Raw genomic sequence first — 24,723 nt, 5'->3', positions numbered from 1 at the left:
ATATGATTTCAAGCTGATCGGAATTTCTAGGAATTGTAAGTTGACGAATTTTGATTCTATTTTTGTGTGACTGACGGTTTAGTTTTCATCGGATATAAAACTCCATTTCATTTCATTAGTCTAATAAGATACAGAACAGTAGGGTATAAAACTCTATTTCATTTCATTAGTCCAACAAGGTACAAAACAGTAGAATATAAAACTACATTTCATTTCATTAGTCCATTAAGGCACAAAACAGTAGGATATAAAACTCCATTTCATTTCATTAGTTCAAAGCTCTAATTTTATTTGATTATAAAACCACACCGTCTAATTAAAATTCATATAGAAAATGTATCAGATTTGCCTAAAGGTATAAAAATAATAGTTCTCTCGACCAAAGACTTCGATGTAGGACAGAAAGGATTAAACAAAAGAGGATTCAGTTTTTTTCATAAGCTGGATTCTTTCAGTATTAGTGTATACAATTAATGTAAATGTTTTATTTGTTTATATTTTATCGATTATTCTGAGAGGATTAAATTGGATTAAACGCCCCTCTCATCCTTCCTGTATCGCATTCGGTAATCCTCGACAGTTTCCGTAAATCTGTTAATATTTGCAAAGCGCTAGCAGAACTTTCACGTGTTTGATCTATACGGTTGTATTGGTTTACATGTCGTTACAGGACTCATGAAATCATGAAATGACGTCACGACGGGATTTCCCACATAGGATAGTTGATGGGTTCATATCCAAGTTAAAAAATTTGGCAATTTTGTAGCCGTTCATATAAAATCGTTTTCTTTTTTTTTTTATCTTAAAGGCCATGTTCGGCGTTTTCGGGTGTTAATTTGGCTTATAAATAGTCTTCAGGAGTACTTGAAATGAACGGAATTCCTTCAAAAATATCTCAAACTAGGAATTTCTTTCTATTGCTATAGATGTCTCAAGAAAAGACGAGTCGTCATTTTAACTTACAAACGTGGATAATTCTGGACACACATGGACGGTGAGCTGTGAGACTTTACTGATTGGCTTAGCTAAAAAAAAGTAATATTTTCGGAGATCAATCACATGGATAGCGAACGTGTCGATTTAGAAATTGTATTTGTCTATAGAAACTACTGAGTAATTTAAGCTTTCAGTACTTTTAGTTCAACAATATGGTAGTTCAACCCCTAGGCCCAATTTGACTATATTTATACAAGTTTTAATTATTTTTCCTGATATTTCTCATATACTGTCGTCTTTAAAGTTATATATTCGCCTTGCCGCACTTTTCTATCCGATAGAATCTCTCTTTGGTTACATAGTACTTCTTACAATAAAAACACACTTTCAGCACGTCTTTAATTAGATATACACGCGTTAATATTAGGTATTTAGGTTTGTCAAGTTGGCATCACTTTTGGAGGGTCCACATAGCCAATACGATTATATGGTATATTTACAGATGAATCTCTTAGAGAGTCCACAAGTCTAATTTGTATGTAACATCTAATGGCATTTTGATCATATTGCCCATTTCATCAATCAACTCTAGACAGTACCTGCTGTTATATTAGCTATAACTTACCTTTTCCATGCCATTAAAACTGTAATCACAAGAACTGGTTTATTTTAAATCTAGTCATAAAGACAAACTGAAACGGAAATATTTCTGACTTGATCGAGAACTAGACCTTGAAGTTGATATCAGATTGAACATTTTGGCACAACCGGAAGTACCTTTTTTGTAAGGAATGGCAAAAAACTTACTCTTTTTTTCATTTAATTTTTCCATTTTTGTTTTTGACAGAAATTACATTTCTTTTGTCACCTTAGGTTTTGGCAGGAATATCTCAAATTTCATTTCTTTTTCCAATAAATATTTTCCATGAAGAAATTTGAAGGTAAAGTAGAATGCACTTGTGATAATATTTCACCTCCCTTCCGATCAATATAAACTTGTTATCATTAAGAACACAATAAATTCTCATATAATAGAAATTATATTCAAGAAAAATAACAGACTTATTTTTATCATTTTTTACCAGCTTATGTTTTGAATTAGAAAAGTGTTAATTGTATTGAAAAACAATCTATTAAAACAGTATGTGTCGCAAAGGAGCTTTTGTTAATCTCATTTATCTGTTCGTTCATCATCATTCATCAATTGTTCATCATTTATCACGATTCACACATCCATCATTCATTCATCATCAACATATACCAAATTTCCCATTTATCATTTCTTATCATTCAACGTTCACAATCTATCATTCATTCATCATTCATAACTATTCTTTAATTCACCTCTATATCATCATTCATTATCCACCATCATTCATCATTCAGAATCACTCGAATTCATTATCATTCAGAACTTTTAACTATCATTCATCATTCATTATCTCTTATTTTTAACCACCCACAATCCATCATCATTTATCAATCATTCATTCAGAATTCATTCATTATTCATAATCACTATTCTTAATCAGCATTCACCATCATCATTCCTTATCATTCCTTATCATTCCTCATCATCCCTTATCACTCCTTCATTCACAAGCGTCGTATCATCATTTTTGGATTTGCATACTTCTACTTGTATGTTGATTTAATAAGAAACTCCCTTTCTATTTCAGATGCTGATAATTCTCTGGTAGCCTAAATTAGAATAGGAATGATGTTATTAGTGTTCGTGTTAACCACGTGTCTGAGGGCAATATCAGCCTTGGATGATCTTTATATACTTGGCTTGTTCCCATTTGATGGAATAGCTTGGCGTGGTGGTTACGGTATGCTGACTAGTGCTGAGATAGCTATAGAACATGTCAACAAACACGATTACATACTGCCTGGATATCGACTTAATTTAATATATAATAATACAATGGTGAGTTATTACGCCCTTTACATCCTCTAGTGTTGTGTACTAAGAAATCAAAACAGACCAATCCTGATTAAGGATCTGCTAAGATTTATGAAGATTCATCATGCTTGTTTTTTGGCACATAACTGTCTTCGAGAGTCCAAGAAGGTGCAGCTACGAACGACATAAAAATCCCACCTTGTTTGCCCATGCTAGTGCGATCATCAAGGTATCAGTCCATCAAAGACGTAAAACTCCCTTCTTCTTCCGCCCAATAATTTCATTGTCTTACTAATTTCAGTGCGATCCAGGTCAAGGTATTAAAGTGATGTATGATAATCTGTACTCTCCACCGACCAAACTGTTAATAATTGGAGCTGGTTGTTCTCCAGTCAGTGAGGCTACAGCTCAAGCCTCCCACCTTTGGAACTTAGTACAGGTAAGTCATCTTTATTCTAGGGGATTCGAATCTCATAACCAGTCGGACTTGTATGCAAGTATGCAGGGGATTTGAACCTAAGCATTGGGACTTTGGTGCATGTAAGACAACTGTTTTTGAGGGATTCGAACCTAAGCACCAACCCACATCTCTGGTATTTGAGTGCTTCTAACCCCCCAATTTCCTAATCTCACACTAATTTCACCTCTCTGAAGTTTATACTAGTCCTAATTTCATTAGAAACGCCATCCATAGTACATTGACATCGGGTAGATAAAGAGACGCCGACCATAGTACTCAAATTGTTTTAGAGTTTATTATAGGAAACGCCAATTGAAAAATTATCGAATATTAATTCCGTCGATGCACTGCAAGTGGTTGATAGTAAATTATTGCAATCAATACCTAATGCCTGAAGACATCTCAACAATTCAAAAATTTGAAATCAAAATAAAACATATCGAACCAATTTGGTTAAAGATCGGCTTCCGCGAATCATTTCCTTTCAATTACTCTTTCGATTATATTTTTTTTTCAAGTTGACTTATTAACCCCTAAAAGTGTCTAACAGTTCAAAGAGTTCATTAAAAAATAGTGAAACATTATTTGTACTAGTAACGTGCAAGCTTTCTAACCATTTCTTAAACATTTCGCCAAATTTACCCCAAAAAGAATTCAGTAAGATCTTCGCCATGAAACGTCATAGTTAACTAACATTTCACGGTAAAATAAAGATATTAACGTCAATTTTTTTTTTCAAATTTGTGACGTTTAGTTGAATGAAATTGTGATAATCCGTGAAATTAATAATGTTTATTTTCGAGCAATTTTTCACGTCTGGTCGGTCGAATATTACACCAATTCTGAAAAAGCTCCATCGGTTGCCAGTATCGAAGTGGATCGATTATAAAATCGCCCCTTTGACTTACCAATGTACCTCAAACATGGCTCCAGAATACCTGACTGATCTTATTGCAAAGAAAGTCCCTACACGAAATCTGAGATCTAGCGAAAAAAATCTACTACAAGTGCCAAACTATAGCATGAAAACGTATGGTTTCCGTGCTTTTTCATTGGCCGCAACCAACGTTTGGAATAACCTCCTTGTGTCTTCAGAAAGTCTAAAATCCTTGCCAACACTCAAAATGTTCAAAAACAAAGTGAAAACTGTTTTATTCGACTCTTGTTAGTCTTTATACCTTTTTTGTCCGCGCTATGAGCACACTTTTGTGTGGAGTTTAGCGCTATAGAAATACACATTATTATTATTATTTCGTATCAATTTTTTCAGAAAATCCCCAAGCTGAGCCAACTATTGTCTCAGTTTCAAAACCGTGTTATGTGAAGCCTGCAGGAATTGTTATCATATAAATAGCATTACGTTAAAAAATTCAGATTCTGACAAAAAAAAGAAGTTCATTCATCGCCATAGTATCAATTCTCATTCATATTTCTGATTACGTACAACTACTTTATGGAATAATTAATAATATACATTTAGAAGCCGGGTGACCTAGTTCCTATAAATAATTAATCACCATAGATAATTATTGCTTTGTTAATGAAACAAACAGGTTAATCCGCGGTGTGTTTTCACGTGGTGTATCTACCTCAGGGGTCCCGACGTTCAAAATGATTAGCCGAACCTAATTAGGTACATACTGTGATGAGCGTTCGTGCAGATTATCAAAGAAGTTGGATCTCCAATGTGCTGTCATTTACTGTATCTACGGTAAGGATTCTGGCGTTCGAAACGATTGCTCTTTTTTAGGTTCACACTGGAATGATCGTTCGTGTAGAAGTGCGATTCCCAATATATTGCCGTTTAGTGTATCTACGGTAAGGGTTCCGACGTTCAAAACGATTGTTCTTTTTTCGTTGGAAATTAGTTTTGGGCTGAAATATTGAATTAAAAAGAATAACCCTCGATGTGTTTTCATGATAGGCTCCTGGCGTACATTCGGTATTTCTCGGAAGTTTCCGTAACGCTGAATCCGCATGCTGAGTGCAAGTGGAACTTTGACTGTAGAACGATTGCAAACGGTATTGTTAGAACGGCGTCATAACATTCCAATTCAGCCAAGCTCTGAAACTAAGTCATATGAAAGTAAAAAATAATACCTCCATGTCTAAATATGAATCATACAAATCACAAAATAGACGGCGATTATTCAAGATGGTGGCACCCATGGGAAAAAGTCAGAGTCAACAAATCTCGAATCAAAATCTGAGACTCAGTCATATGAAAGTTAATAGAAAACCTGTATGAATAGATTTTATCAGCCGAATTACAAAACAGTTTGCGATTATTCAAGATGGCGACTCCCATCTTAGCCCGTTTCGGTGTTTTAAAAGACATCGATACTGGCTTACAAAATCCTCGTTTCTCTATCACTATTACAATATAATACTTTAACTTAATCAAGCTCTGAAACTCAGTCATTTGAGAGTAAATAAAATCCTCTCAAATCACTTAGTCCAATGTTTTTCATCCACGTTGGTTTATTGGGAATGGAAAACAGTTTATATTGACTCGGGTGATTGACAATTTCCATTGTATCGCCTTGATTATATGCTATTAGCCACAACTAAACTGTAGTCATTGGAACTGCTGCCATTGTCTAGGTTAAATTGGAATTTTATTGAGAGAAGAGATTCCTGCAAGTGCAAGTTGACACCTGACATTCACTGACAATTGAATAATTAAATAATTATTGATTCCAATGAAAATGGAATTTTAGAAAGTTTCATATAATTGTTGAAATTTATTTTCTTTTGCGATATTCATAATTCCCCAATATTGATTCGATAAAAGGAGAGTTTACGTCAGCTTCAAAATAATGGTCGGCCATTTTTTGTTTGGTGGGAGGGGGGGGGGGGTGGGTGGGGAGGGGGGTTGATTTTGGTCTTTAATATAATGTAAATAGTTTTCACAAGTACTAGATTATTCCTTCAAATATACCTCAAACTAGGAATTTTACTTTCTATTTCTATGTATGTCTTTTCTATATAAGGCGAGTCGTCATTATATCTTTAACATGGATAATTCTGGACACACATAGACTCAAATTTCAACATTGAGCTGTGAACACTATTACCGATTAGCTTAGCTAAATCTAAGGTTCGACGTGTACCTTTAAGGTCAATAGAGAAATGATTATTGTTACATGAATTTCATTTGATTGTAACAGTTTGATATAAAAATTCAATCTTGTTTCATTTCAAAGAGAATCTAGAATTTGAGCAACTCGCGAAATAGAATACTAGAATCAAAAACAACAACTGAAAAAATACAAGAAATAAAAGAAAAAATAATTTCGTTTGAAGTTCGAAAATCAATAATATTTTTTTCAGAAGTTCCGACGATATCGACCAACTGAAACGTATTGCCATGGATATTGAATTATATTTTTAAGTCTAATCTTTCGGTTTCAGTTAAATATAGAAAAAACTTATCATATAGCCTACAGCAGCACATAAACAATAAGATACAGAACAGTACGACATAAAACTCTATTTCATTCCATTAGTCCAATAAGATACAGAACAGTACGACATAAAACTCTATTTCATTTCATTAGTCCAATAAGATACAGAACAGTAGTATATATATCTCCATTTCATTTCATTAGTCTAATAAGATACAGAACAGTAGGATATAAAACTCCATTTCATTTCATTAGTTCAATAAGATACAGAACAGTGGGATATAAAACTCTATTTCATTTCATTAGACCAATAAGATACAGAACAGTGGGATATAAAACTCTATTTCATTTCATTAGACCAATAAGGTACAGAACAGTAGGATATAAAACTTCATTTCATTTCATTAGACCAATAAGATACAGAACAGTAGGATATAAAACTTCATTTCATTTCATTAGTCCAATAAGATACAGAACAGTAGGATATAAAACTCTATTTCATTTCATTAGTCCAATAAGATACAGAACAATAGGATATAATACTTCATTGAAATAAGTTAATGCAATATAATTCATTAAGGAATTGAAAAGTCGGATGTAAAACTCCATTTCATTTTATTGCAAGCTCTGTGATTCCTTGATTATTTCGAAGACTGATATTGAAAATATTCCTATATGATGGATTAAATTATAGTCTTCAGTCAGGCAGAAAATCATAATGAATTACACATACAATGGCTTGATTGGATTATAGCTATTTCAATTGAAATATGAGATTAGAAATGAAATGAAATGGAATTTCATGCAAAGTACAAGAAATCTATGTAATGATTTTGTGCAGTATATACGCCCTATTCAATGTCATTTTGTATTGCACTAAAATATCTATCATACGGGTTATCCAATGTCAAGTGGTTCGGCGTTCAGCTTGCGAACTTCAGGATAAACTGGTAGTAAGGTTCCTTGAGAACCTAAGCGGTTATCCTTATAAAAACATCACAAAGAAGTTCGGTCAAGGACCTGCTGGTGGAAAGGATCCTCGTGAACCCTAGTTGTTTTAATGTTTTAAGACCAATGCCAAGAGGTTTGGCCAAGGGCCTGCTGGTAGGAAGGATCCTCGAGAAGTTGTTATCATTATAAATACATCACCAAGAGGTTTGATTAAGGACCAGCTGGTAGTAAGGATCTTCGTAAACCTAAGTTGTCAGATTTCTTAAATATTTGCATCTATTTTTCAGATGTCCTATGTTTCTTTATCACCATCACTGTCCGATAAATTAAGGTTTCCATTCTTTTTCCGGACCACGGCTCCGGATGTCGTCGTGAATCCGGCAAGGATCGACATATTTAAACAATTCGGATGGTCGCAGGTTTCCACCATTCATCAATCGTTTGAGCTCTTCTCGACCGTAAGTAGGTGCATTTGATTGTCCCATGATGACAATGTAATTTGTGGAAACGTTGTATACAATAAAATCCCAAGCAAAGATCACTCTATAAACTAATCATAACAACGTAAATTGTGAACGACCAAAGGCTATTCAATCAAGTCGTCATACATATCGAACACCTGTTGCCCACCTGAGAATGTAATTTTGTGATTTTCAGGTAACCGAAAATTTAAACGAGTTGATGAAAGAGGCCAACCTTACCATTGTTCGTTCTGAAATTTTCACACAAGATCCTGAAGTTCAAGTAAAAAATTTGATGGTAAGCATTTCCGATTTTAGTTTGTTAAAATGACAATTTTCGGAAGGTCTTTTTCTTGACAAAGATGGTGGCTTATAAAACCTTCCTTTGACGATGGCGCTATATTGAAAGACAGATAATCTGAGCTTGGTTACTCACTCCTTCATGTATTGTCCTTATTCTCAGCAATTATTTGTTATATTATTTCTTATGTTAAAGGAAAACGATGCCAGAATAATAGTCGGAGGTTTTTATGCAGATAAAGCCAGGAAGATATTCTGTGAGGTAATATATTTCACTACCTTTGTCCTTCGTAGAGAACTAATAGCTTCAACATAGAAGCATACTGGAAGTCTAAAATTGACTTTCTAGCTTTCTGTTCAAAAGGACATTCAATGCCTATTGTAATTCAAGGACTATCAGCTTCAACATTCTTCTCCAAAGGCAATTTCATCTATCGCTATTTCTGTTCTTCGTCCAGGACTATCAGCTTTAAAACAGTACTGATTTTCTTGGATTGAACAGTCTGTTCAAAAGGCAGTTTCATTCATTGCTATCTTCGTAACAGTTCTGGTATTCTTAAATTGACTTTCTAGCTTGTGCTAGAATTCCATGTCTACTGTGTTCACATGTTCGTTAAAAAGTAGTGCTATTCTAAGACATTGCGATGGAACAAATACAAATATGAGCACATATTATAACTTTGCTCTTATATTAACTGTAAACTTACGAAACGTTTTACCTGCTTCAATGTATGTACTATCAGTATTGTTTTTAAGCCGATACTTTGATCACATAAAGTAATCGATACAATTCGATTTACTAACTAAAGTGTGATACAGACTGCCGCTTTAAAATATTGGCGAAATATTGATATGTGTAACGTGAGACTTTTTATTTATTTGAAGTCTGTTTGCTAGTGATAGGCTCAATACCATCTTTACAATGTCAAGCTATTACGAACTTCGTCTTATACCTTGACGTCACCGATGAAGGTTGTATTGCAGCGTGGCTATTGAAGCCAAGGGTGTTACATGATAAAAAGTCTTTTCGGTCTATTTTCAGGCGTATAAAGAAGGACTGTACGGTTCTAAAGTCGTCTGGATATTGGTCGGGTGGTATGACGACGACTGGTGGAAAACCCCCGACCCTAATGTGGACTGCACCGTTGAGGAATTGTCGGCTGCTGTGGAAGGATATATCGCAATTGACCATATTTACCTCAATCCTAAGAACACGCCCTCTATTTCCGGTGTCACACCGGAAGAGTTCCAAACCATATTCAATAACCGCACCAATAACGAGAATATATTTGGAAAGAAGTTGTCCCCCTTGGCGTATGATACCATATGGGCTATAGCCCTTGGTCTCAATGAAACCATTGAAGATTTAGCCAGAAACGGTAAGTTGCAGACGTTTACAAAAAGTTTTGTTTTCGGTAGTTAAAAGCTAACTTCCAATCACCGAACAAAATCGACTACGTTAATGCTGCAACAAGTTATGTTTTCCAGCAATATAGCGTTGACTTTTAACTACCGATCAAACAGCTTATCCGAATGCACTTGACTTTTAACTACCGAAGAGTACCATCTTATTAAGCAGTCCGAGGGTTTTTTTCGGTAGTAAAAAGTCAAATAACTTTTAATTTTACAGACACACAGAAGAATTTGACCGATTTTACCTACACAGATAGCGAGTTTGGTCACATCCTGTTGGAAAATATGAAGAAGGTCAACTTCCAAGGAATTAAGGGGCCGATTTATTTCGACGAGAACCACGATGCTGTTTCCTTACTTCGAATAGTTCGAATACAAGGTAACGTTTATTTACAAATCTGTCAATTCTATTTTTCTAGGCCACGCCTCTTATCAACGGAATAGAAACCACGCCAACCACGCCCCTTGCGATGCGACTGAGTTTCGCTTTACCTCAATAGCTTCGTGATAAGTGGTGAAATTGAATATCATGCGAGAATGGTTGTCTGTACTTAAATATTCCTAACGTATTTCGTGCGTGTGATCATTTTTACAAAACAAAACTTTGAAATGGCTACCTGCAAGCTTGTTTATTGGCCGGTTTGAACATCACGTGACATCATGAATATGTATAATTTCGGACGCTTTTGCCATGTCAGCCCCACCGACCCTCATCACTGACAGGACGAAACTGGGTTGAAACCATTCAAGGTGTTGTCTCGATCTAAGAAATCAATTCGATGATAAACATGTCATTATAAACTACTTATAACAATTCTGTTTTTTTATCGGTCAAGTTGTGCTGTATGTTTAAGTTGCGAGTATATTGTCATCAATGGTGGTCACTAATGAGGTCTGGAGATGATTACATATATCTTCCACACTTACCAATTATGTACCGATGTGCTATACGGTTAAATGGTGTTATTGGAATGAGGGGAGGGGTATATAGAGGGACTTGGTTGAGGGGGAAGGGACGAGGAACCCCCATGAAATACTCTATCTCATCTTTGCCCCGGCCCTTTCCACCCTGTTTTAAGATATCTCACTTTTTACAGAGGAACATAATTGAACCCCTGTTGCCCATACTTGCCTATCCGCAACCCATCCCAAATCCCCCCGCACACACACCCGCACACCCACACACCATCACCCTCACACAAACACTTAATGCTTCATGAAAACACTAAAAAGTACGGGAAGGTACTAGGTAACCCGGGTTGAAACATCCTTCTAGTTACCGAGCAAGCGTCCAACTACTTTGGCCACCTTGGGCCTCCATAATGTGCCTTGAGCTTCAGAAGATTGTTTGTACACGTTAAGATGACTGAGTTTGTTGACCGATTGGTAGTTTCTAGATTATAATTATTTGTTTTAGTACAAGACAAATTATTAATAATTAGTTATCGAGTCGAGTTATATCGATATTAACTTGTTTCAGCATTATACTTATTAAACTAGAAATCTGAAACTTGCTTCCTTTATCAGCTACCTTATTAGCATCCACAGAGTCGTGGGATGTCAGGACGAACTCCCCACCCCACCACCAGCCATTCCGATGACGAAACGGTTCAAAACCAGCTACACCTCTATAGTAGTCTGAAACTTGCTTCCCTTACCAGCTATCTTATCAGCGACTGCAGGGTCGTATGCTATTTCAACGAACCCAGCCCATTCCACAACGTCCCCCCCCCCCCCTATCTAACTTGTAATCGTGGATAGAACCCATACATGTAATATATTGTATTTTACGATATTTAAAATGTATTTCATTGCAAATTCGAAAAAAGAACCGGCTCAGTTCCACGCATCTTCGCCTTTAGTGTCCCTTGACCAACAGCTTTTCAGGTTTAAATAATTTACTTTTAGTAAGAGGCGTAGTTTAAACTACTACTACGATATATATCGGTTTATTGATGAGCGGTTTTTCCTTGCGGTAACCACTATAATGAAATACAGGTCTGGATCCAATATCATATAAAATAACTATCATTTCTATGTATAGTCTATATTTTTTTTTATTAGAAAGAAGGAAGCCACCCTATCATTTCAATTTTGCTTTTATACATTTGCTTTGTTCGTGTTCTCGAGGTCTGGTACGAGAAACTAATATACACAGGTTGCGACAACGACTGATTGTGTGATACATTACCGGCTTTTATTAGTTAAACATAACCTCATAAGAACGCGAATATGGTAGAATACTTGTTAGATCATAATAAAGACATAAAATATCAAAAAAGGAACGAAAAGTAATTCCAATAAGTTTGCAGCAAACGGGTTATATTACACGCTTTGATTGGTTACAAATAATGCCATTAGAACGCGTCTGGGGTGGAAATCTTGTTAGATTACCATAAAGACGTAAAAAAATGTCATAAAAAAAGAAACGAAATTATAATCTTATTGTAATGATATACTTATGATACAATATGACACTAATACTCATGTAACAGAACTGATTAAGCATAACAATGTTTTCTTTGATGTTGCTTTCTTAACGAGATAAAGGGCGTTGTTGCTCTACTGTCCTAGTTATTATCCAGAATCTAGAGCAATGAAAGTGGCACGCATCAATACTTAACGATCATGCATTACTATACACGTTTAGATTTGATTGACAATTTTGTGTGCTTGCTAATGATACTTTGGGTACTCGCTTTGCTCCCATTTGAGGGTCTTGTAGGTTTAATTTTAAGCGGTTCATTGTAGCGCGTTGGTGTTGCTCTTTCTTCCAGCGCTTTAGAATATTGCATATAGTTCAAAGGTCCAGCCCATTGCGAACAAAGTTTAGAAGGAAAATACTCTTTCAGTTGTGCTGTTATAGGTACCAACACTGATACCTTTTTCTTTAACGATCAAGCATTACCAACACGTTTAGATATGATGGAAACTATTTGTTGTAGGATGGTTGTGCTGTTATAGGTAACAGCACTGATACCCTTTTCTTTAACAATCCAGCCTTACTAACACGTTTAGATATAATGGAAACTATTTTTATAGTTTGGTTGTGCTGTTATAGGTAACAGCACTGATACTGATACCATTTTATTTCACCATCGAGCATTACCATTAAAGTTTAGATTTGATGGCCAAATTTTTAAGGAGGCTGATGATCGCTTTGCTCCCCTCATTTCAAGGTCTTGGAGGGGGTCCACTTTTGCACGATGGTGTTGCTATCCCCCCACCCCTATCCTGCGCTTTTAACGATTCGAAACTTGTGTTGCAGGTGGTGTGAAAGAAACCATTGGTATTTACAATCCAACACTAACAACTGATGTGAAAATAGAATGGTTACCAGAGACACCTGTCGTCTGGGCAGGTAATAATTTTTGCGTTGTATAACTTGCTTGATTTTTCTGGATATCGAGCTTTTGCCCTCCAGTACGTTATTCTCGTGTCCAGCTATCAAATTGCTTGGCACAATGATAGTTTTCTGTTTCAAATTTGGACTAGAGCACACGATTAGTTTTTTACCAATTCTTCATTACGACTTTAGTAAGAGTATGCTATAAATATTTCAAAATAAATTTCGTAAATTGGACATAGGACTGTCATGTGATATTTTTCAGGTGGTCTTCCACCAAAAGACTCAACGATTGTATATTATGAGACAGTGGTGCTGTCGTTCTCCATATACGTGGCCTTCTGTTGTATATCCGGTATCGGTATGGTCCTCGCCATTGTCTTTCTTATGTTCAACATCATGTATAGAAACGCCAGGTATGTTTTGAGATATCTTTCATTGTTAACCCAGGGATCTTTCGGAAACTCTTCTGACCTTCTCGGCAGTTTCGGTCAAGATATATTCCAAGCACAGATCAAGTAGAAGTTTCACGATGAAAGGTGGGGTGGGGGGTGTTACACCTCTACAGCTACCCCTACTCATGCTCCTAAGCTGGAAATTTATTCTTTAAAAGTACTCATAATTAAACCAAAAGAATTGGCTAATTGCGATGTCCTCGGGTTGTTTTGCTTCATGCATACTGAATGATGTCCTTCCTCTCGTTAGCTTGATTAAAACGAAAAGAGTTCGGACATGATTGTGGACATAATTGAAATAAGAGCATTGCTCCACTCCTTAAAGTTATTTAGTCATTTGATATAAGTTTGAAAGAAGTTGAATATTATTAATGTTAAGTAAAGCTTTTTTGGCTGAAATTTTAAGACGATATCACTTCAGAAAAATGAAGCTTACATTGCGATAGCCACTCTCATTTAGCACGGTATTCAGACGATTAAAACCCTTTAAGCCGACCATGACTTCGACTTTCTCACGATATTTAGACGAACATATCCCTTTAATAAAATCAGGCTTGAAAATCGACACCTACTTCTACTTTAACAAGCAAATTTTATTAATGAAGCCTTAATGACTGGTCTTTTTTATAATGGAAAGTTACAAGGTATACTTCACACTTTCTCTAATTCAACTTATTAACAGTATTGTTTGTTATTTTTAATTAGTTATTAAGATCTTGTTAATCGATGTCCCACCTTACTGTCTTCCTTTCCTGCCTTAATGACCTATTTCCTGACTCCTTCAAGAGTAAATAGACGTAGTGGTGGCGCCAGCCTCCTGGGGGCGGGGGTACAAAAAATGGACAGACTGGCCTATTTGGGGCAATCCAGCTACCAACTACTACGACTACCAACAAATACCTAGTTTGCAATATCAGCATCCGCTGGAAGCGAACGTTAACCTGTCATCTACCAACAACTACCTAGTCTGTGATATCAGCATCCGCCGGAAGTGAACGTTAACTTGTCATCTACCAACCACCAGCCTAATTGGGGTAACAACTGTCGAGGTAGAAATTCAAAATTCGGCAGATCTGTAGTTTTTGGCGTACAATCCAATCAAATCGCTGCATTCCATGATACAAGAATAGTGACTATTACAGTCAAGGTATAAGACGAAGTTCACAATAGCGTGACATTGTGGAGATAGAGGTAATAAAACGAAACGATATTTTTGAATTTTCTTTTTCAGGGTGGTAAAGATGTCATCCCCGAGGTTAAACAATCTGATTTTAATCGGCTGTATCTTGATCTATATTACTGTATTTCTGTATAATACAACAGAGAACCACTCCAGTCTTATATGTCAGGTAAAACTGCTACATAGCTTTAAAAAAGAGCAGGGTTGTAGTCGAGTAGTATGCTATCTTATGACGTCAATTGTCAAGATCAGTCCAGTCTTATATGGCTTATAGGGCCGTAGTTGGTTAGTGCGCTATCTTATGACGCCAATTGTCAAGATCAGCCCAGTCTTATATGGCAGGTAAAACGGCTACATAGCTTTAAAAAAGGGGAGGGTTGTAGTCGAGTAGTATGCTATCGTATGACGTCAATTGTCAAGATCAGTCCAGTCTTTTATGTGTAGTAAAACTGTTGTCATTGAATTGGAGAGTACCGTAGTTGGCTAGTGTGCTATTTGGGGAAGGCTTGTAGTCGGGAATCGTGTTACTATCTTATGACATCAGTTGTCAAGTTCATTCCAGTCTTATATCGAAAATAGTGGAAGCGATTTGCTGTCCTGGTTAATTCAATAAAATTAAAGGTCAAATTCCTTTCACAGGTAAAAATTCAGAAAGGTTCATGTCTACTTTGGTGTTAAAAGCAAGAATTAATGATTTAAATCATTGACAATGTCGAATACAGGTTGTTTGAAATGCAATCGTAAAAAAGCTACTTATTGAAAATCACAAAAACATGATTTCAGTATCGTGTTTATAAGTATTTTGGGTTCAGTTCGTATTTTATTAAAATGTAAAATTGATTATTTGTCCTCGTTAAAAAAGGCTTCATATTGTTTGCTTTATGGAGATGTCAATAGCAGATTGATTGATACAATGTAAGGCTTGTCAGGTTTTAAAAGCTTTTCTAACGCGTTTCCTGTTTTCGCATTAAAAAATGGTTCCTGCAAATTTAAAGATTCGGAATTTGCAAATATAATGGACTTTTAGTTTATTAATATTCGATTTAATAAAGGCTTTAACAGCTCTATTTGAACAGCTTAAAGATGGCTTCTGTGAAAATGAAAATGCTAATACTTATATGAATAGAAAGTGTTCTAATAACTTGGAAAAATACCAGTTTGTCTCACATATCCATAATTAATTCATAATTAGCTAAATTAGTAGAGAATTACCAGGAGAATTCCATTGAGTGACCGATCAAGAAAGGTCAAAAAGTCCTTTTTTTTTTATCCAGACTGTACATACATGGAAGTTAAAACTCTGAACTTATGCAATAAGAACATAATGATAATGATTAAGAATACATGATAATTCATTAGAAACACCAATTAATCAAATAGTTTGATTCATTTGACACTAAAAAATAAGGAACCCCATCTTTAAAGAGAAATTACCTCTTAGAATGAACTTTATATGAATATGTATATATTCATCTGTTGACCTACCTGGTGTCATATACAACAGAATCCCGCTGAAGTCCAATTAATACATTAAATTGTGTAATAGTCTTATGGGTATAGTAGGTTTTTAAACTACATGTATATGTTCATTCTAAGAGGTAGTGTCCTTTAAAGACTGATTCCTGCAATTTTATAAAAAAAAAATGTAAAAAGGTTAATAAGTTAAAATTTGTTTTTCTTTTAACATAATAACACGTATTCCTTTTTTAGGCCAAGATATTTTTGATGACGGTGGGATTTTCTCTAGCCTTCGGTGCTCTGTTCGCCAAAACTTGGAGAGTCCATGTTATTTTTACAAATGCTACCAAACAGAAAAAGGTACCTCATTTTTAATCGTAAATTTGTTAAATTATTTGAGATCTCCATTACCTTCGAGTCATTTTGTCCACATAGCAATTGTGTTATTTATAAGATATTTGATAGCCATAGACAATTTGAAATATTGTGACATTTTGCTGCAATGAATCTGATTGGTCGAGAAGTGAATCGTCGACCAATCACATTAATTTCTGATAACTCTAATCATACATGATACCCCTTTCACTAATAGAGCATCAACATTTATTATAAATGTGACCAGGTAAACTTACTTTAAATGTGCATCGTTAGAGCATTTGTGCAGTAATATCAAGGGATGGTTGTCGTCTGGCTCGAAAACCCTTGTTAAATCTTTTGTTCACTTGGCAGATAGTCAAGGATATCCAGTTAGTGTTCATGGTATTAGGTTTAACTAGTATAAATTTGGTGGTCTTGATAGTCTGGGCTATTTTACATCCCATAATAGTCGTAACCAACGATTTACCAAAGGAGGTAAGTACATAAGGAAGCATTTTTCCGTTACTGATAGTTTGCGATATCAGCATCCGCTGGAAGCGAACGTTCACTTATCATGTACCAACCTTACTGATAAATACAACTTAAAGGTACGTAATCGTTTTGAAAGTATGCTTTTTTGATAAACGAGGGCCAGGCAAATATCATAATTCTCTTATAAATATTCCACTTATGACGTCATCGTCGAGGGCTTTTTTTTTCAAGAATAAGAAGGATCATGTGAATCCCTTCTACCAGCTGGTCTTTGGCCAAACCTCTTGGCACTAATCTTTCCTGGATTATCCGTACCCTTTTACGGCTTGTTCGACAGGAATAATGAGGGAAAATGACTTTTCACGCCGACTGAGATTAGAACTCATGACAACTATTTGTTGAAGACGACGTATTTTAAATTCTGATCCTCCTTGAAGGTTAACGAAGTGGACGACTATGAAATAAGAAAAGACTACAGTGCCTGTACGTCAGAAAACGAAATTTACTATACTGGTACTCTGTTTGGAATTCAGGGAATTCTCATGCTGCTTGGAGCATTTCTGGCCTGGGAAACACGGAAGGTAGGCTAATATAACGATTACAATAAAATGGAATTTTAACATCTATATACGACTCAATCAGGCTTGTGAAATGGTGGGAAAACTCCTTTAAAAGCCAACATACAGGGACTATCGCAAAGCAGTGTGCAATCGAGACGACACAAAGTTTTTTACGTCCAGTTGAGACCACATTAGGGCAGTAAAATAAATGACAAGACTGGAGGCCTACGTCGTACGCCATTTAAACGAACGTGAAGGCAGCACACTACAATGTGCAATGGAGTTGGCTCATTTCAACGAACATGAAGGCGGTCATCGCTATGCAGTGTGCAATGGAGAAGGTTTTTTATGGATACAGACGTGGGTAACTAAACACAAGGTGCACTGGCCTGATTCTTTAGGTTTTTTTTCAAATCTTTTCTGTTATATTATCAGCAAATATTTCTGATATCTTCTTTGCAGGTCAAAATAGAAGCATTAAACGACAGTAAGCTAATCGGAGTGTGTATATATAACGTCGTGGTTTTGAGTATTTTAGGGGTGACCGTATCCTTCGCCCTAGGGGACAATATAAATCTACGGTACTCGCTAGATTCGGCTGTTGTTTTGTTAGCAACGACTGTCACTGAATGTCTAATATTCGTCCCGAAGGTAAGCATAAATTTAATTTTTCGTTTATTTACATAACAATACGTAAAAATAGTTACTTGGTAGCTTGTTGATTGGTCGGTTTGAAATCATGTGACATAAGGAATATGTATTATCATGCCCTTACGTCAAGAACTGAAGATGATGCGACACTGCCGCTACTAGCCACCATATAGCTGTGTGAAGATGATGGTATATGGTCACTACAAACCACCATAGAGCTGTCTAAGTTGTGTGAAATGGCCACCATTAGCCACCTTAGAGATCTATCGAAAGATATTGCGAAACGGCCGCGATCAGATTGTGCAAAATGGCTCCTACCAGCCACCATAAAGCTGTCTGAACATGACGCAAGATGGCCGCTACACGCCACCATATAGCTGTCTGAACTCGACGCAAATTGGCCACCATATAGCTGTCTAATATGACACGGATTGATCGCTACAAGCCACCATATAGCTGTCTGAATATGTCGCAAATTGGCCTCTAAAAGCCACCATATAGCTGTCAAGAAAATAGAGATATCGACTGTCACAATACTTCCCTAAATAGCCCACCCTGACATTTATAAATGAGGGATACACATTGTAATTATGGTACATCCACACCTAATGCAACACCAAATATACATTGCTGAGTTGACAAACCTTTTTACAAAATAAACAATTGTAGCTATAATGGATGCTGAATTGACAAACCTAATCAAAAAATAAACAATTAATAGCTATGTGGACTCTGTTGGAAATGTCGATTTGACAAACCTAAATACCAGATTAGCATTATAAGCTATGTAGACTCTCTGAAAGGGACGGCGAGATGACAAATCGACTTCGATTCTGAGATTTATTGACGAACGAAATGTATCGTTTCACAAAGGATTTAATTAAAGGGACATAGTCGTCTAAACATGCATTTTATTGAATGTGTGTAATAAATTTACCGTATCACTTTTTACTTTTCAGATCTTGGCGTATCGGTACTATCAGATACATCCTGAAATGGAACCGAAAACAAAGATGACGATGACGGTCGACCAGCCAGCCACAGCTGTCCCTAATGCACAGATCACTTCCTTAGAGATTAAACTCAAAGAGGCAAGTACAGGGTCGACTACCGAAAGCATTGGGCGATGCACGAGTTTCTGTATTTTTTTTTTTGGACGTGATTCTAGCCCATGTAACTAAGTCGCAATTCATTTTCATATTTGATTGTCAACGAACTAGAAGCTTGGTATGAAATCTCTTGCATGAGCTCGAATTTTAATGATTAATGGTTTCTTTGAGTTATTGCCCTTGACATGTTTTATATACGACGAAACGCTCCATAGTCCGAAATATCTTATGAGTCGTTGAATGACTCGTTCGACTTTGATCATTTTCGATCAAGGGTTTTATGAATTACGGTTCTTGACTAGCTTAAATATGCCATCATTGTCAAAGAAGGCATACAATTTCGCACACTTACTTCTTTAATTCCAATTTGTCACGGAATTTTGTGTTCGTGAGTATCACACAAGGCTTCGAATATTGAACCTGATACTTGAAATAGACTAATGCATATTCATTAACCAATAAAACGTATCTAATACCTATTAAAGAGTGACATCAATTGATTAATAGTCAACGCGTCTCTCGTCATCGTCTTTTTGATCCAGCAATAAAGTGTCACCAGGGCATCTCGTTATCTATTTCTGGGTTTTGATTTATGGCTCACTAGAACCAATATTTCATAGAGATGCTAGTAGGTACGAACATAATCCTGATTCGGCGAAAGTCGTGATCGACTCCGAAAGCAATGACCGTAGCATCAGAATTGTTCTTACCTTGAGGATAGTCCGACAAATCTGGCCCATTCCTTGGACGTGACATTCGGTTGGGATAGGGCCAGATTTTTCGGCTAACTTGGGGGGATTTGGACCCATGACACTTAAAGTCATTGCATTTGAACATTCGGTCCATTATTACTGAACAAATACTACTATGTGGTTGAAATCAGCTCCGAATAGCAATTACCGATAGAGATTTCCACCCGCCTATAAGTGTTTTGATTTATTCCAGGCTAAAGCATCCCTCAGAGAATCGGAAGAGGAGCGAAAAATGTTAAAAGAAGCATTTGAAAAACTGAAGGAAGAATGCAACACGTCCCTGAATCGAGTCGAACCGGAAGGGGACAACGAAACCACTGCCACCACTACAGTTGATTCTAAACTCGATTAGAATTCCAGCTCATCTACGTTCTATTGTCTGTCCAGAACATTCTTGGAATCATACGAGTTCGCTTTGTTCTCCAGAACATTGCAAGAAATTGTACCTGTTCGATTTTGACTACTGGAATGCTCCGAGAAGATTATAATACATGTTCAGTTTTTTATCAAAGAACATTCTGAGATCGTGTATCTATTTGATTTGTTTCTCCGTTCCACTAACATGTTTGATTTTGACTACAAAAACATTCCGAGAACATATACTTGTTCGATTTATTTTCCAGAACATTCCGAGAACATAATACGCGTTCAATTTTTTTCTCTCCAGAATACTCTGGGAACATGCACCAGTGCCTTAAGGTCTGGGCATTTTTGGGGTTGTATACAGATAGTGGAATTATGCCAGCTCGCATCTTATTGAAGTTGATGGAAATTTACGTGTACTTTTTTAGAATGCAAATGTAAAAAATACCTATCAGGGGCTAGGTAAAGTGTTTTAGTTTAGTTAGTATAGCTGTTGACCATCCCCGAATGGGGTGGAGTTGAGAACATTGAACTGGTTTGCATGTGCTGTCCATCCGAAAATATAATTCGTCCAGTTAAGATGAACAAAAACGTTAAGTTATATACATGTAGTTAGCTATGTAAACTCTCTGAATGTAACACATAATTAGAGTAGTGAAAAGTGTTCCGGATTGAAAGTTGTTGTGTTATAGAAATTAGTTATTTTTTTCATGTGTCCATTGTTATTTTACAACCCATCTTATTGCTTGGTACATTAACAGTTTCCTATGGTCAGAATGAGATTAGAGCGTGCTACACTATCGTGTCCAACTAGCTAGCAGATTGCTTGGTACAATGACAGTTTTCTGTGGTCAGATTGACACTAGAGCATACCCAACTATCATGTCCAACTAACTAGCAGGTTACGTGGCGCAATGACTGTTTTATTGTGATCAAAATGAGACTAAATGTACTAAACTATCGCATCCAACTAACTAGCAGATCGCTCAGATTAATTGAAGTTTTTTTGTGGCCATAAAAGACCAAAATCAAGAACACTGCCAAAATATCTCACAAAACTAAAACTTTGAAAAGCAGTTTTGATGCGTAACGTAACTGCACTCTCGGGCCTCGCAATATGCCGTCAAAATAACACTTATATCACTTGCACTTGCATCAGTTGATGACGAAACCTCATGATGACAGCTGTCACGAGAGCTGACGAAATGAGGCAACCATTTTTTACCCCATTTCATGTCATCTTTGCATTATTCCTTGACAAGTTTATGCCCATTTTTCCCCATTATGATTTATAAGGACTGAAAAAATGAAAAAAAAATATCACGGCTTGGCTTTATGATGATCGTTCATTCTCGGAAGACAGGCTGGGAAGACAGAGAGGTTTGAAATGGAGGTGCTGAATTTTAGACTTCTCGTGTCCTGGTTTTGGATTCTGTTGATTTTCCATGTGAATGGTCAGTTCGGACCACTCAATCCGGGAACCGAGTATGGTAAGGGAGTTTTTTTTCTAGAAACGAGGAGCAGAAATCCGTTCACGCTTAAAGGTATCAATAATTGGCGGTTGTATATCTCCTTCACCGGATTCCCATGGCCTAACGCTTTGCAAAGATGGAAGTCATTGAAATTCGTTAAGGCACCGTCATTTTTCTGAAAAGAACCGATAGTTGAGGCAAAAAATAAATTTTCTTCAATTGCAAAATATACTCGTCGAAAATTCGACTTACGTTTAAAAACAAAATATGTTAAAGGGACTGTATGCGCAGATTTTAAAATAGCAAGATGTATGTAAAAATTCTCCTCCTTTTGCACATCGATTAATCAATTGTCAAAGTTTGTAAATGCAACGCTTTGGTTGGACTTTACGTTGGCGAATACAGCCAATAAAAGTCCCGAATATTTACAGTCTGTCTGTCGAGGGCTATGATTGGTCATATCTGCTAATGTACAATCCAATTAAATTGCTGTATTCCGTGATATAGTCAAGGTATAAGACGAAGTTTGCAATGCCTTGACCATTGTGAATATGAGATAAGCATGTGACTCGACCAGTCTCCTCAAAAGATTTAGAATGAAAAGTGAAAAACGGAATATTGATGCGTCGCATTGTCAAATATACGAGTACGAACATAAAAAAATGACAGTTGAAGCTCGAATTTATTGTAATCTCTTCAAAAAAAGTTGCTAAGGTCGCCCTGCCTTGACACTTAGACAAGTTCAGACTGAGATAAAAACTGACGGAAGCAAAGTTCAGGATGAATTTATAGGCCTAGAATAAATATAGTAACGAGAATGCGTAAGATGATTTACAGGTTTGCAGCGGAGTAGATGTAAATATGCGTACTCGTGATATGAATACCGGTTTATATTGGATACGATGATAGGACACAATGGGACTCAATTACATTTGGAACTGAATAACTAGAGGTATTAATCCCTTTATAGTTTAATCCATCGAATTATTTTCAGATGTGACAAGCAGCGATAGCAGTAGCAGCGAATCCGACGAATATGATGGTGACGTCACTACTCCCTGTATTGGTACCACCATGTTATTAAAAGGACTGTGTGAATACTATGCCTCTCAAGGCATCTCTATTAGTTTGTGTACGAAGGGGTTACACTAAAATTCAATGTGTGACATATATATATTTAATGGTGAAGGAACATAATTATAAGCTTTCTAGCAATAAGTGAACGAAAAGTTCAAGCGATCACTCGCTCTACGATTAGAAAATAGGACTTACTTGAGAATGTTTCCAAGTGTGAAAAATTGAAATATATTTTGAGACTCGGGTAATAGGGATAATGGTATAAATTACGGATAGGCAACGCTATTTGTACAAATTAAAGTCACTTATCGATTTGAATTGTAAATGTAGTGTTAAATTTTCTGATTAAAATGCTCAATTTTTTATATTTTTCTTTAGAAATGGAGGCGAGTGACATTCCCCTCGTTGTACACTGTATAGTCTTGGCCGTGCGCATTACCTCAGTCTACGCCAATCATATAAACGTTTAACTTTCCTAGTCTAATCTAGCACTATTAGAAAAAATATTTTGAGCCATACCACGATTTTCCAGTTTAGCCTCTGATTGAAGAGGATACCCTATCGTCACCTTTTTGGCCCCTTAAGGTATGATTTTAGGCATATTTAACGACATACGATTTGGCTAATCGATTTGGTCTATGACTGAAAAACATATTTATCGGCCACCAAATTCAAAGCGATTTAAATTTGTTGGATCTTTATTCAGCCCAAATCCAAAGCAGTTTGCACCAAATCGCCAAATCTTCTCGAAGGACGATTTGGCGATTTGAATTAGGTATGACGTCATAAACTATCATGGCGGCTAATTTTTGTACAGATGATAATTTTAACGTAGAATATGACGGAGTCGTCTATGTTATGAATCCAGAGCAAGTTACACGTCTTACTAATGGTAATGTCAAATAATATATCCTAGCATTCATCTTTTTGATGTCATTGACAAAAATAGGCTTGGCCTGGCTTTAACCATGACCTTACATGAACTTCGATAATGATGTCAAGAAGTAATAAAGAGAGGTAACATAGCATAGCCAAAGTTTTCCCCTTAAAGTTTTATGTTTTGCGGCGGCGGTGTATTTACTTATAAATCATCTTTCTTGGTCAACTATTTTTGAAAATAAAAACGTAATAATTGAAAATCTAGTAGGCCATCTCTATCTATCATCTATTTTTTATTGTTTTATTTTATAGATCCAAAGTCTATTGATGATATTAATGCAGAGAAAAACAGCCTTAGAGATACAGGGTCTGATAAAGAAATGGTTGCTTGTTCCAAATCTCTAACTTCATGCAGCACAGCTAATTCCAATAGTTCCAGTATCGGTTCTAGTACATGTATGTCAAAAGAGGCAACTTTGCTCCTGATAGAAAGACACAGAAAATATCAGGACCTGTTCAACAAACCATCTACAAAAAAGAAATCAGTATGGGAAAAAATTGCTTCAGATTTGTCTGAATTGGGATACGGCTATACATGGATTCAGTTGAAGAACAAATGGAATAATTTATTATTAAACTACCGCAAGAGCAAAGATGCAAATAATAAAACAGGAAATAGCCCAAAAACATGCCCGTATTATGAAGATCTCGACGATTATCTTGGTTGTAGACCAAATG

The 24,723-nt window shown here is 36.1% G+C and overlaps 2 protein-coding genes across 2 annotated transcripts in view; both read left to right on the top strand.

Moving 5' to 3' along the window:
* Nucleotides 1-2,656: 2,656 nt before the first annotated feature.
* LOTGIDRAFT_133032 (hypothetical protein) lies at nt 2,657-18,369 on the top strand (the record flags this gene model as incomplete). Its single annotated transcript, XM_009067462.1, has 14 exons — nt 2,657-2,866; nt 3,144-3,281; nt 7,948-8,118; nt 8,318-8,419; nt 8,618-8,683; nt 9,464-9,800; nt 10,052-10,213; nt 13,103-13,195; nt 13,446-13,596; nt 14,867-14,984; nt 16,526-16,633; nt 17,003-17,125; nt 17,560-17,703; nt 18,145-18,369. 14 exons carry the CDS (start codon nt 2,657-2,659, stop codon nt 18,367-18,369), a joined length of 2,148 nt encoding a protein of 715 aa, XP_009065710.1.
* A 5,532-nt stretch (nt 18,370-23,901) lies between these two features.
* Nucleotides 23,902-24,723, top strand: part of LOTGIDRAFT_169162 (hypothetical protein) — a gene marked incomplete at both ends in the record, with an annotated part of 3,424 nt that continues 2,602 nt past the window's right edge. The window contains 2 exons of the mRNA XM_009067461.1: nt 23,902-23,998; nt 24,298-24,441. Of these exons, the coding sequence (XP_009065709.1) occupies nt 23,902-23,998; nt 24,298-24,441 (241 nt within the window). The remainder of the gene's footprint in view (nt 23,999-24,297; nt 24,442-24,723) is intronic.

The sequence above is a fragment of the Lottia gigantea genome, assembly GCF_000327385.1.
Source record: "Lottia gigantea unplaced genomic scaffold LOTGIsca_82, whole genome shotgun sequence".
Taxonomy (NCBI): Eukaryota; Metazoa; Mollusca; class Gastropoda; family Lottiidae; genus Lottia; species Lottia gigantea.
The sequence above is the reverse complement of the archived record's forward strand: the minus strand, read 5'-3'. Positions and strand labels throughout refer to the sequence as shown.